We start from the raw sequence: 12,122 nt of genomic DNA, 5'->3' as shown, positions 1-12,122 counted from the left end.
GGGCCGGGATCCCGGGCTTGGAGGACACGAGGGCAAGGGCCAGGACGTCGAGCCCAGCGTCCCCGGGAAGAAGATACGGGGTGTGTAAGCGGAGGCCGCAACGGTCCCATAAGCGCCGAACCCCGCCGTGCGCGGATGGAGGTTGCCAGCGGGCGCGGGGGCCGCGTTAGCGGCGAGGTCGCGGCTGGGACTCCGCGCCTCCGAGCGCCTTCGGGCTGAGCGGGCCAGGGAAACGCCGGCGGCGGCAGCAATGCCTCTCGCGGCCTCGGATCCCCGGAGGGCGGCGTCGGTGGGAAAGGCTAGAGCGGTCCGGATCCGACCGAGAGCCCCGCGCCCCCTAGTGGCCGCAGACCTAAGGCAAGTCACCGGACCTCTAGGCCTCTCGGCTCCTCTTCTGTGAAATGGGGTCACTGCGGGTGCCCGCCTCGGAGGACTCTTGTGAGGCTCAGTTGAAATAATACATGGTAGCTTGTATTTTTTGCACCCTCCCTGGAAACACCACCACCACTCAACCAACGCCCAACCAACGCCCAACCAAACGCAGTTAGCTTACTAACTTCCCGGAGGCTACAGAGGAATAAAGATCGTCTCAGTAGAGGCTTACTGTATTCCATTCTCTCCGGAACCCTCTAGATCTTTGTCCCCAAACCAGAAAGAAACGTTATAAACCATGGCCCTCATCTCGGGGAGCCCACCGTGTAACGGAGGAGTCATCAATGATACACACGCAGGAAAATCACTTCAAAGGCCTTACCAGGGGTCACAATCACCGGCATCTGACCATTCTCCTGGGAGAAGGGGTGCCAGTCCCCCTGGCCAGCGCGGAGCTCTGACAAAGCCCTGGGTCTACCTGGCACATCTTGCTCGCTTCCCGAGTGCGGTTCCCAGGTGAAGGAGGCGGCTGGTGGCCACCCCCAAGAACGAGGGCATGGGAGGGGGAGGGGAGCTAGGCTCTGTGTTGGCGGTTGCCATGGTTTTGCTCCGAGTTCTGGAGCCCACCTGCCCACTCCCTGAGACACTCAGGTCACAGAAGCAGTAGGTCGTAGCAGAGGGGACATAAGGAGGGCCACTCTGGAGGCCGCCAGTGCACCTGTTGAGATGGAGGCCTCAGATGGGCAAGGGGCTGAAGGGGACAAGCCACTAAAGAAGGTGAAATGGGGCTAGGGAGCTGAGGGAGGGAAGAAGGGGGTCCTGAGGGGCTAAGCAGAGAACATGAAATTCAGGGAAGAACAGAAGAAGGAAAAATGGTGATGTACATGAGCTAGCAGGGGACCGGAAGAACAAGAGAAGGTGAATTCATTCAAACGGCTGGATAAGGACATACATTCCTGGCAAGATGATTGCTGGTTATGGAGACACAGTGCCCGTGTGTGGGAGTGCGTGCGGGCTTGTGTGGTGTGAGTGCTGTGTTTATGGAGATGATCCGCCGAAGTCCCCCCCGCTCTGGGGCCTGGAGGGGCCGAAGTTCCATGCTGTCTCCCTTTACCTTCCTCCCTTTCCCTGGTCTCCGCCTTCAGAGCGGTCTGGGCCTGGAGCTCCCTCCTCCCCCTTGACCCAGGCAGGGTTAATGCTCACCTGCCTGAGAGGCTTTGCAAAGTCAGGTGCAGGTCCCACCGTGTCACTCTGATCCTGTGCTCGGACTTCAGGTATTCTTTCACAGTCACTTTGTCATCATTAATTTTCAGTTTTGGCCCCGTGTTTGCTGTCAGAAAGCTCCTGCTCATTACCATCACTGTCACATGCTTTTCTAAGTGCCCACTATCGGGGCTTGATGCTGCCGGTGAGCGGCGGGCCTGGGACTTAGGCGCTCCATACATGTTTGCTGAATGAATGAGTAAATGACTCCCCGCTCGTTCCAGGAGCAGGAGTTCCTTAAAGCTCTTGGTGCCTCCAAGTGTTCTCGTCTGTAACCAGGGGTAGTGATAGCTCACCTCACAGAATTTGTGGGAGAATAAAATGAGTTCATGTTTATAAGTGCTTTGCAAAATTAGCCACAATACTGTGCTGTAATGATTATAAAAGAAATGGGTAGGGCATTCTAGGCTTTCTAAGCAGGGATCTTCGGGGATGGGTTTCTTTGCTAAGAGCTTACTTGCCTCAGGGCTGGGCCAAGGGAGAGGTCCCCGGGAAAATGGAGAAGGGCTTTGGCTGGAATTTGGAACTGGTTGCCTCGCACTGCCCCCCTCAGGAGCACTCGCCTAAGCCCCCCAGCTGACCGCTGCCCTCTGACTCCTCCCAGGCGACAGACGTACCCTGCTTAGAGAAGAGCTCTGGCACCACCCCCCCTGCAGACTCACTCGTACGCCACGCCAAGGGCCTGGGCCAGGACACCTTCAAAATTGTGAGTAAGGGACCCTGTCCTCCTACAGGCCAGGAGACCTGGGTCAGAAATTGGCAGGCCTCAGACCCAGAGCTTACTGTTCCACTTGTCATGCTCTTGGGAAGGAAGTGGGATAAGACCTTGATGAGAACCTCCTTAACGCTCCTTAATGCCCACTTAACGCTTCCTGGCCCATAAAGGGCTGCTGGTTACTTGGGGCTACCCATTTCTACCTCTTCTTTTCTCCTCTGGTCCCTCACTTCACCTGTTGCCTCCTCAGTGTAAAGAATATCTAAGGCCACTGAAGAAGTTCCTGCGAAGGTTGCACCTGCCCGGGGACCTTCCCCAGAAGAAGAAGCTCAAGTACATGAAGCAGAGCCTGGTGGTCCTAGGGGACCACATCAACACCTTTCTGCAGCACTACTGCCGAACCTGGGAAATCAAGCACTGGAGGAAGTAGGGCAGCATCCTTGCCCTTCCCACTATACCCACTCCTGGGCCCCCTTCATTCAAGGACACACCTCAGTCAGGATCCCGGAGTCCTTCATCTTTATGTGAAAGAGTGAGGCTCCTGGAGGGAGCATGGTGAAGAAGGGGTGGAGAGAACAGGGTCCTCTAGGTATTCAGGGCAGCACTGGTTCAGGGCAGCTTGCACACGGGACAAAGGACCCTCCCGACTCTGTGGAGAACGACCTCTGAATGAACAACTGCTGTGTGGTGTGGGTGTCCATCACGGGGGGGGGGGGGGAATGCAAGGTTTAGCAGCTCTCCACCTCTCCACATCCCCGGCCAGATCCAAGGAGGCCGCCTGCGGTCCACTTCGCCCTGGGTGGGTGCTGGACACACGACGGATGCCGAAGGGAGAGGGGCTGCGCTCGGCCTCCCTCAGCCTTGCTCTCCCCCCCCCCTCCCGCAGGATGCTCTGGCGGTTCGTTTCTCTCTTCTCAGAGCTGGAGGCGAGACAGCTCCGCGGGCTCTACGAGTGCACCAAGAGCAACCAGACGGCCCAGTTCCTGGTGAGGCGCTCGGGGAAGCTCCTCCTGGGCCCAGCTACGGGTTGGCTGGTGTGTTCTCGGATTGTGGGGGGTGGCCTGGGGCCGCGGGGCCCTCTGATACCGCCAGCATCCCTCCACTTGTTCGCATGCTCACTGCCTCAGCAAGGCCCCGCTACCCCCTCCCTTTACCCCGACCGGGGGCAAAGTGGGGCTGAAGAGGGCAGAGGCTCAGCTTCAAGTGCTCGGTACTTCCTCACACTCCACACCCACACCCCGGTGTTGACAGTGCAGGGACATTCTTGGGGAGCTGTGGGGGGGGGGTGTGGAGGCCGGGCAGAGAGGCACAGGCAGCCTGGGGAGGGCCCCAAGGACTGTCCACAGAGCCTGGCCTGGCTGTGTTCAAAAACAGTGACTGTCCAACCTTGTGGACTCAAGTCATGTTCCCCCTCTTAGAAAGCTATGGAGAAGCCCCCGGAGCATTCGTTTATGTAGGTTATGGCTATTGAGATTTGCCCTATTAGAAATTAAAACTACAGAAACAATTCAAAATATGTACTCACTAATCCATTTAAAAATAAAAACAAGGAGCCCATTACATTTTAACATAAACAATTTTTACAAGAAAAATCTATATTTTCCAAAACAAAAAATGTTGGTGAGAAGAGTAGCATTGTTTGACATTTTCGCAAATCTCTGTAGTGTCTGGCTTTAATAGAAAACAGCCGCTTCTGCAGCCTCTTCTGCTGTGTGATTTGGTTGAAGTACACGAAGAAAACCCAGCCCGGGTGCCTCAGTCAGGTAGGCGCCTGCCTTGGGCTCAAGTCACGATGCCACAGTCCTGGGATCAAGTCCTGTATCAGGCTCCTTGCTCAGCAGGAAGCCTGCTTCTCCCTCTGCTTGTGTGCGCTCTCTCTCTGACAAATAAATAAAATCCTTAAAGAAAAGAAAAAGAAAACCTAGCCTGTGCAGATTATGGTTAGAGAAAAGAGGAGTATTTTACTAGCATTTTCAGATAGTCGTGGATATTCTTCTTGGATACCGCACCGAAGTCCAGCAAGTGGCAGCTGGTTAGTAACAATGTGCAATCTGAAACCATATCAATGAATGTTTTAAAATATAGGTATATTTTTAGTTTTCGGTTTACAGAAAATTTGGGTAGAAAGCACAGAGATTTCCCATATACTGACCCCTCCTGTTTCCCTTGTTATTAGCATCTTGCATGAGAGAGTCACATTTATTACCATCAGTGAGCCAGGACTGACACATCGTTTATGACACATTATTAACTAAATAATGTCCATATTTTACATCAGGGCCCACTCTTTGTGTTGTACATTCTATAGGTTTTGGTTTTTTTTTTTTTTAAGATTTTATTTATTTGAGAGAGAGAGACAGTGAGAGAGCACGAGTGGGGAGGAGAGGGAGAAGCTCTCCACCAAGCAGAGAGCCCGATGTGAAGCTGGATCCCAAGACCCCCTGGGATCATGACCTGAGCAGACCGACTGAGCCGCCCAGGCGCCCCCTTTAGGTTTTGACAAATGCATACTGACATGTATGGACCGTTACAGTATCCTATTCCTACAGAATAGTTTCGCTGCCATAAAACCCCTGTGCTCCACGAGTTCATCCCTCTATCCTTTCTCTCCAAACTCCTGGGAACCACTGATGTTTTTACTGTCTCCATGGTTTTGCCTTTTCCAGAATGTCATACGGCTAGAATCATATTGTATGTAGCTTTCTCAAATTTGCATCCATGACCTTTTCACACTGGGTTACATTAGAATCCATTGGTTCCTCGTGCACTTTGAGTAGACCCCACTTTTCAGGGGGTCAGCGAGGTCAAAATATTTCAGGGGCCCCCAGGGGTTCACAGAGCACACTTTGAGAATCACTAGTTGAAAACAAGAATCATAGGTAACAGTTTCTATGTGCCAGGACCTTTACGTTCCCTCCTATAATCTTCAAAAGTAACCCTACATGGTGATTACAATCAGTGTCTGCAGTGTATAAATGGAGATGCCAAATGCAGAGAGGTGAAGTAACGTGACCAGAGCACGTAGCAGGTGGGGGGAAGGGCGGGTTCCAACGTAATCTGGCTCCGAGGAAAGCCCTGCTCTAACTACGGCACCCCACTCTGGCTATGCAGCTTTAACCAAAACACTTCCCCTTGGGGTCTCTTTCTTCCTCGGAACATGAATGGGTAGATCGTTTCAGTGAATCCTCCTCTTGTCATTTTAGTGATTCCTGGATTTCACTGGCCAGGAAAATTTCAAAAGATATTTTTAGACTCTCAATTTTAATTTTGCCAAGGACTTTAAAACAAACACCATTGTTTTATTACAAACAAATGCGTAAGACACTATAACTCGAGGCCGACAGACACACGAAAAGATGCACAACATCACTCATCACCAGGGAAATAAGAATCAAAACCGCAAGGAGATCCCACCTCACACCTGTCAGAATGGCTAAAATTAACACAAGTGTTGGTGAGGATGCAGAGAAAAGGGAACCGTCATGTACAGTTGGTGGGAATGCAAACTGGTGCAGCTGCTGTGGAAAACAGTATGGAGGTTCCTCAAAAAGTTAAACCTAGAACTACCTTATGACCCAGCAATTGCATGACTAGGTATTTACCCAAAGGAAACAAAAATACTGATTTGAAGGGGCATGTGCCCCCGGATGTTTATAGCAGCACCATCAACAACAGCCAAATTATGGAAAGAGCCCGAATGTCCACTGACTGATGAATGGATAAAGAAGATGTGAGGTATATATCTGTCGTCAGAAAGAATGAAATCTCGCCATTTTCAATGACGTGGATGGAGCTAGAGTGTATTATGCTAAATGAAAAAGAGCAAGACAAATACCATATGATTTCACTCATGTGGAATTTAAGAAACAAAACAGATGAACCTAGGGGAAAGGGGAAAAAAAGAGAGGGAAGCAAACCCAAGAGACTCTTAACTATGGAGAACTCTTAATATAGAGCTGCAGAGAACTCTAGCAACTGAGGCCGGCTGGAGGGGAGGGGGGAGGGGAGGAGCTAGTTGGGTGATGGGCGTTAAGGAGAGCACTTGCGAGGAGCACTGCGTGTTGTATGCAAGTGATGAATCACTGTATCCTCCTGAAACCAATATTACACTATGTTAAGTAGAATTTAAATAAAATATATATAACTCTAAAAGGAGCTGGAGGACATATATCAAAGTAAAGAACCACCAAGAGGAGACCGTTCACGGCCTGGCCCCAGTGTCCCCACGGTCCTTTCTCTCCCCGTCTGTGACCCGTGCCTCCTGCTGGGTGAGGGGGTGAGGTGCCCAGACCGCAGTAATTTCCTCGCAAGGGCAGGGCCGGGGCTCTATGGGCACGTGGGGCCCTCTCTTCTCCACACTCTCCTCAACTTTACGGCCCATTGCAGGTGGCCTTCCGCCCCTTGGACGCCGCGGAGGGCTCCTTGCTGGCCGGCCGGGAGGACAGTCTGCCCAGGCTCTGCAGCGCCTGGGGGCTGCACGGCAGCCTCAGCGGCGTGAAGGAGAGGCTGTCCAAGATGCAGGCCCCGGGCGGAGAGGCCTCCCTGCTGGGGGAGCCGACAGCCCGGGACCAGGTCGGGAAAGGTAATGCCCTCAGGTGTGGGGGCGTGCCCGGGGGCGGGGCCACGGCAGCGGGGCAGCGCCCCCCCCAGCAGCCCCCAGACGGGTTCCCCTCCCCATCTTCCCTTTAACCCGGCACGTCTCTTTCTGTCCCTGTTTCTTTCCCCTTCTGCACTTCCTTTTCTCTCCCCCCCCCCTGCGGGTATGCTTATCGTAGAAAGTTTGAAATGTATAATAAGTGTAAAACAGGAGAGAGGAAAACCACCCATCCCCCAAGGCCATGCCTGTTAAGAGTTTGGCGTGTCTCCTTCAGCGTTCTGCATGATTTCCCTCCGGAGGTCTCACGATACGCAGAGTTTTGGATCCTGCACTTTTCTGTGAACGGTTTAAACGAAGCCACTTTCCCATAGGACTAGAAGCAGAGACCGTTGCCAGCAGTCAGGAGTGGGGACTCCCCGGAAGTGTCCAAGCAGTGGCAGGATGCCTGCTCCGGGTGCTGGGTGGGGTACGGTCTCAGGGAGTGGCTCGTTCCCACAGTGAGGGCCAAGTCGAGTCAGATGGCCTGGGAATGACCTTCCCAGCAGCCTTGGTCTCTGCAGTGACTGCACTGCTTGGCCCTCTGGACAGAGGCTGTGCGGTGAGGGGACAGAGACTCTTCAGTGAGGGGTCCCAGCCAAGGTTGGAACCTATGAAGGCCCCTCCCAGGCACGGAGGTACAAAGAGATGTCGGAGCCACTTACCCCTCACCCTTCTGGATCCGGCTCCTGGGACCACAGTTAGCTCTTCTTGCTTCGCTACTGGGAGAGAAAGTGAAGGCGAACAAGGTGGCCTTGGATTTCAAAGTGTGGTCCTAAATTGGCCCCAGGTGTTCCTCGGAGGGTCAGGCTGGCTGGGACTGAGGCAGGCCCGCAGCACTCAGGGCCTCGTCCACCAGTCACAGCTGTCCCGAGTTCCAGAGCAGGAGTGAAAACGGGGCAGGGGCAGTGGGCATGAGTCAGGCAGTTCCTGAGGCCCAGGGCTTTCTGTGGGCCCGTGGCCCTGATGACTCTAGTTTAAACTGAGGAAGCAGATATACAATGGGATGAAGGCCAGTCCCTCGTAAAGATGACGTAGGCCTCGCAGTTCACGGATCAGATAAGGAAAGTGGAGCTCTGGGCTTTGGGGCCAGGCTCTCCCCAGACCAGGTGCTTGGTCTCTCTCCGTTTCACCTAACCCTACCCCGTGCAGCGGCCTCAGGAGATGCCTATTATCATCCCCCTTTTACGGATGAGCCATCCGAGGCCATAGGGCAAAGGGTAGGACAGGCTGCCTGGAGGAGGTAACTCTGGGACAGATTTTAAAGAAAGGGAAAAGGAGAAGGAGGGGAAGAGGGGCAAGGGAGGGAAAGAGTGAGGGGCGATGAGCAGACAGTCTGGGCCTGGAGGTGAATGGAAGGGCAGGTTGGGGAAGTGCAGGATAGGGGGGTAATAGGAAAAAACCTTGGATGGTGGGTTAAGAACGTTGGCCTTCATGTAATTCTTAAAATAACTTTTTATTTCTACAAACATAAGCATAGCATAGAAAATAAGCTAATGCCGATAAGCAAAAATAAGAAAATGTAAACATACATTGTCCTCACTATTGCTGGCGCTTTCCAAATGTTTTTTATAGATATAAACACATGTATTTTAGCCAAATGAGACCTCGCTGCATATAGGATTTTGATTGGAACCTGCTTTTTTCAATTAACTAGATCAGCATTCCATGTCAGCGTTTTCATTCCATCTACTTGTTGGATTAAATGCTCTTTATTCAAATTTTCCCAGTAGACAAAGACCTTTTTTTGCACCGATTTCCCACTCATGCATTGCACCTGGTTATGTCTCTTCCGTCTCTTTGAACCTGACAAAGTCCCCTTTTGCACACCCTGACGTGTTGAAGACATCAGGCCATTGTTCTGCAGAACGTTCCACTTTTGAAGCTTGTTGCTTCCTTTGGCATTTTTTAAGGTTGTTCCTCTGTGCATAAACAGGACTTTCGATTCAAAATCCTGAAGAAGGCCTGTTAAACATTTGTTTGCCTGTTCCTCACATTGGCTTACATGACAAAACACATGCTGTCTGGTGGACCCACAATGAACGGGCTTTGGTCAATCACTGAGTCCATCTGTGATACTAAATGTAACGTGCGTGGTTTCTTTGGCACCATGTTCATAAGTCCGTTTCCAAGTAGAAAGAAGGCAGCGGGGGTTTGCAAATGGTCCGGCAGCCAAGTCCTGGGAACCGGGGCATGGAATCTGAGACGGGTGTGGGGAGGACTCAGAGTCAAGAAATGTGGTCTAGTCCTGACTCTGCCCCTCACTTGCCTGGGGCTTTGGGCAGGGTGGGCTTTGCGCTTGGGTGAGCTCCCTCATCTGTAAATCGGGGTGATACCGTCTTCCTCTGCCACCGGGTTTCTGTGAGAAAAGAGGAAGGGACAGAGGTTGCAAGACAAGATTTTGTCGTTCTTCCTTTCTGTCCCCACCACCCTCCCCTACATGTCACAGGCTGAGATTCTCTTACTGTTTGTGATGTTATCAGGACTGTGTCACCTTCCCTTTTCAGGTTCTCTAAGGAAACTTCCTCACAAAACAAAACTCAAGAGAAAGAGGATTAAGGAAGCCCCAGAGACTCCAGAGACCTGCCCCTAAGAACAGCCAGCTGAGATGGGGGGCCAGCTTGTCCTGGCTCCCAGAGCACTTGTCTCCAACAGCTCTGCACCCTGGGGGCTGGGGGCCAATGAGGGGAAAGAAGAAAACTGTCTTTGTCAAAAGGATGCTCAGGTCTTAGTTACGTATCAATGGGGTGGGGAAATAAACATCCTTAAGACAGTTCTACCTTACTTGGCTAACAGTCATCATTCATTCATTTTTTTTTTAAATTTATTTATTTGACAGAGATAGAGACAGCCAGCGAGAGAGGGAACACAAGCAGGGGGAGTGGGAGAGGAAGAAGCAGGCTCATAGCAGAGGAGCCTGATGTGGGGCTCGATCCCATAACGCTGGGATCACGCCCTGAGCCGAAGGCAGACGCTTAACCGCTGTGCCACCCAGGCGCCCCCATTCATTCATTTTTTAATTTATTAAAAAAAATATTTGCCAGCTACCTTCTGAGCGGCAGGTGCCCCCCATGAGCACAGATGAATAAGGGGTGGTCACGATCACGTGCGTTAATGACCGTGCTTTGCCATCTAGTGCAGGAGACACACGTGGATAGACATTACGATGGGTTGAACAGAGGTACGCGGGGAGGCCTTGGCCCGTAAGAAAGGAGTGATGTGTGCCTGGGAGGGCGTAGTGGGGAAGGGAGCGGGCCTGGAGTCAGAGAGGGAGAAGTCCGGCAGCCTGTCTTAATCATCTGCACTTGGTCTCCTGGGTAATCTGGGGGGACCGTGGCAAGGGAGTCGTCAAGCAGTGGGACGAGCTGGTGTTACCTGGTGACTGGGGAGAAGCTCTGCGGGCCACGAGCAAAGTGTGTGGAAGTGGGAAACAGGAGAGGCCGGAGACCAAAGAAGAAACCACATCAATAGTCAGAGCTGGAATGATGGTTCAGACCGGTGGTCAAAAGTCTGCTTGCCTCGCACTGAATTCGGACCACCAGTGTGTTGTTTGCCCCTTTGTGTTCTTATCATTTAAAACATTTTTTAAAAAAAATCAGTTGCCAATATCAACCTGGTACATTTCACATTAAAAACAACAAACAGCAACAGATTTCTGGCTTTTCACAACTTGCCCCCCGTGGCTGGGGCCTCCCCACAGGCTGGGGCTCCCCACAGACTGGGGCTGAGCAGCAGGGGCTCACGGTTCACTGATACTCCTTCCAGTTCACCACAGTCCCCACCACTCCCTCTTGCCTCACACACTGGCCTTCTTCCCTCATTTATATCACCCATTTGACTTGCTTCACTTTTCGTATTTGCTGCCCTGGGGATATACAAAGGCAGTGCGGATGGGTGTGCAGAAAAGGGAGAGGGGTGAATTTGTGACATTACCTAGGACACAATGGACAGTTTTTAGGGACAGGTGTGAAAGATAAAAGAGGGAGGAGATGGAAGTGAAGATGGTACCTGTTTCTAGCTAGTAAGACCGTGTGGACGGTGGTCAACTCCAGGAAGGAAAGCAGGTGCAATCATTTTCCAAAAGCACAGGAGAGTCTGAAGGCTGCCTGAGGCAGCAGCATACGGTGACCATACGAGTGTGACCCTTTCTCCTCCCCCCTCCCTCCATTCATATTCCAGAGTGAGTATCATCAAAACGGTTAAGTGTTAAAATGAATATCGATCTAGACTTGAAGAACAAGTACACGGAAGCATAAGGAGGGAAAGAAGACGGCAGTGCTCTCTTTGTTCTTCATACTCATTGCTTCCCAGAAACGGCGAGATGGAGTAGGGGTCTGGGGGTCGGCCTCGCTCCAGTGGCCCCGACAGTCCTGACAAAGCAGGGAGGATTTGCCAGAGAAGGGCGAGCGGGCTGGACGGTGTCCCTGACGATGGAGGGCCTCTCCAATTTTCTCCTGAGCGATTTCACTGACAAGGTGCCAGGGAAAGGGCTGGTCGTCTGGGAGCAGCACGGGGAAGTGTCCCTGTGTGTGAGGCGGCATCACCACCTAGAGGAACAATGGGATTCTACAGCCTCATTCTTCCAACCAAGGCAGGGCCGTGTGGAGGTGGAGACCAGTGGCAAGTGGGCCAGTGGGCGGCCTGAAGGCAAAATAGGCAACAGTCTTGGTTTTGTAGCCCTCTTAACTCCTTCCTCAAATGTAGTAGGATCTCAGAATTCCAAAAAAGAAGATCACAGGACATTGCTTCACTCAAAACCCTCCAACAGCACAAAGGATTTTGGGGGCAGTGAAAATCCTCAGCGTGATACTAGAATGGTGGATATATATCTTTATACGTGTGTCCAGATCCATAAAATGTGCAACGTCAAGTCTGAGCCCTAGTAAACTATGGACTCTGGGTGGCGATGTGTCCTTGCAACACTCTGGCGGGGGGTGTGGGTAATGAGGAGGCTGTGCGTGTGCGGGGATGCTGGTGTACGGGAAATCTCTGAATCTTTAGTTCAAATTTGCTGTGAACCTAAAACTGCCCTAAAAATATTAAGGGGTGCCTGGGTCGCTCAGTTGGCTGAGCACCGACTCTTGGTTTTGGCTTAGGCCATGATCTCAGGGCTGTGGGATTGAACCCTACATGGGGCTT

The 12,122-nt window shown here is 52.1% G+C and overlaps 1 protein-coding gene across 1 annotated transcript; it reads left to right on the top strand.

The window, feature by feature from the left end:
* Positions 1–783: 783 nt before the first annotated feature.
* Positions 784–9,761, top strand: CUNH17orf64 (chromosome unknown C17orf64 homolog; the record flags this gene model as incomplete). The annotated part of the gene is made up of 6 exons (XM_008695595.2): positions 784–888; positions 2,240–2,341; positions 2,601–2,776; positions 3,237–3,336; positions 6,737–6,932; positions 9,491–9,761. Coding segments are annotated over 6 exons (765 nt in total), but the record flags the coding sequence as incomplete, so codon positions are not given.
* Positions 9,762–12,122: the final 2,361 nt, after the last annotated feature.

This window comes from Ursus maritimus, unplaced genomic scaffold (assembly GCF_017311325.1).
Source record: "Ursus maritimus isolate PB19 unplaced genomic scaffold, ASM1731132v1 scaffold_24, whole genome shotgun sequence".
Taxonomy (NCBI): Eukaryota; Metazoa; Chordata; class Mammalia; order Carnivora; family Ursidae; genus Ursus; species Ursus maritimus.
The sequence above is the reverse complement of the archived record's forward strand: the minus strand, read 5'-3'. Positions and strand labels throughout refer to the sequence as shown.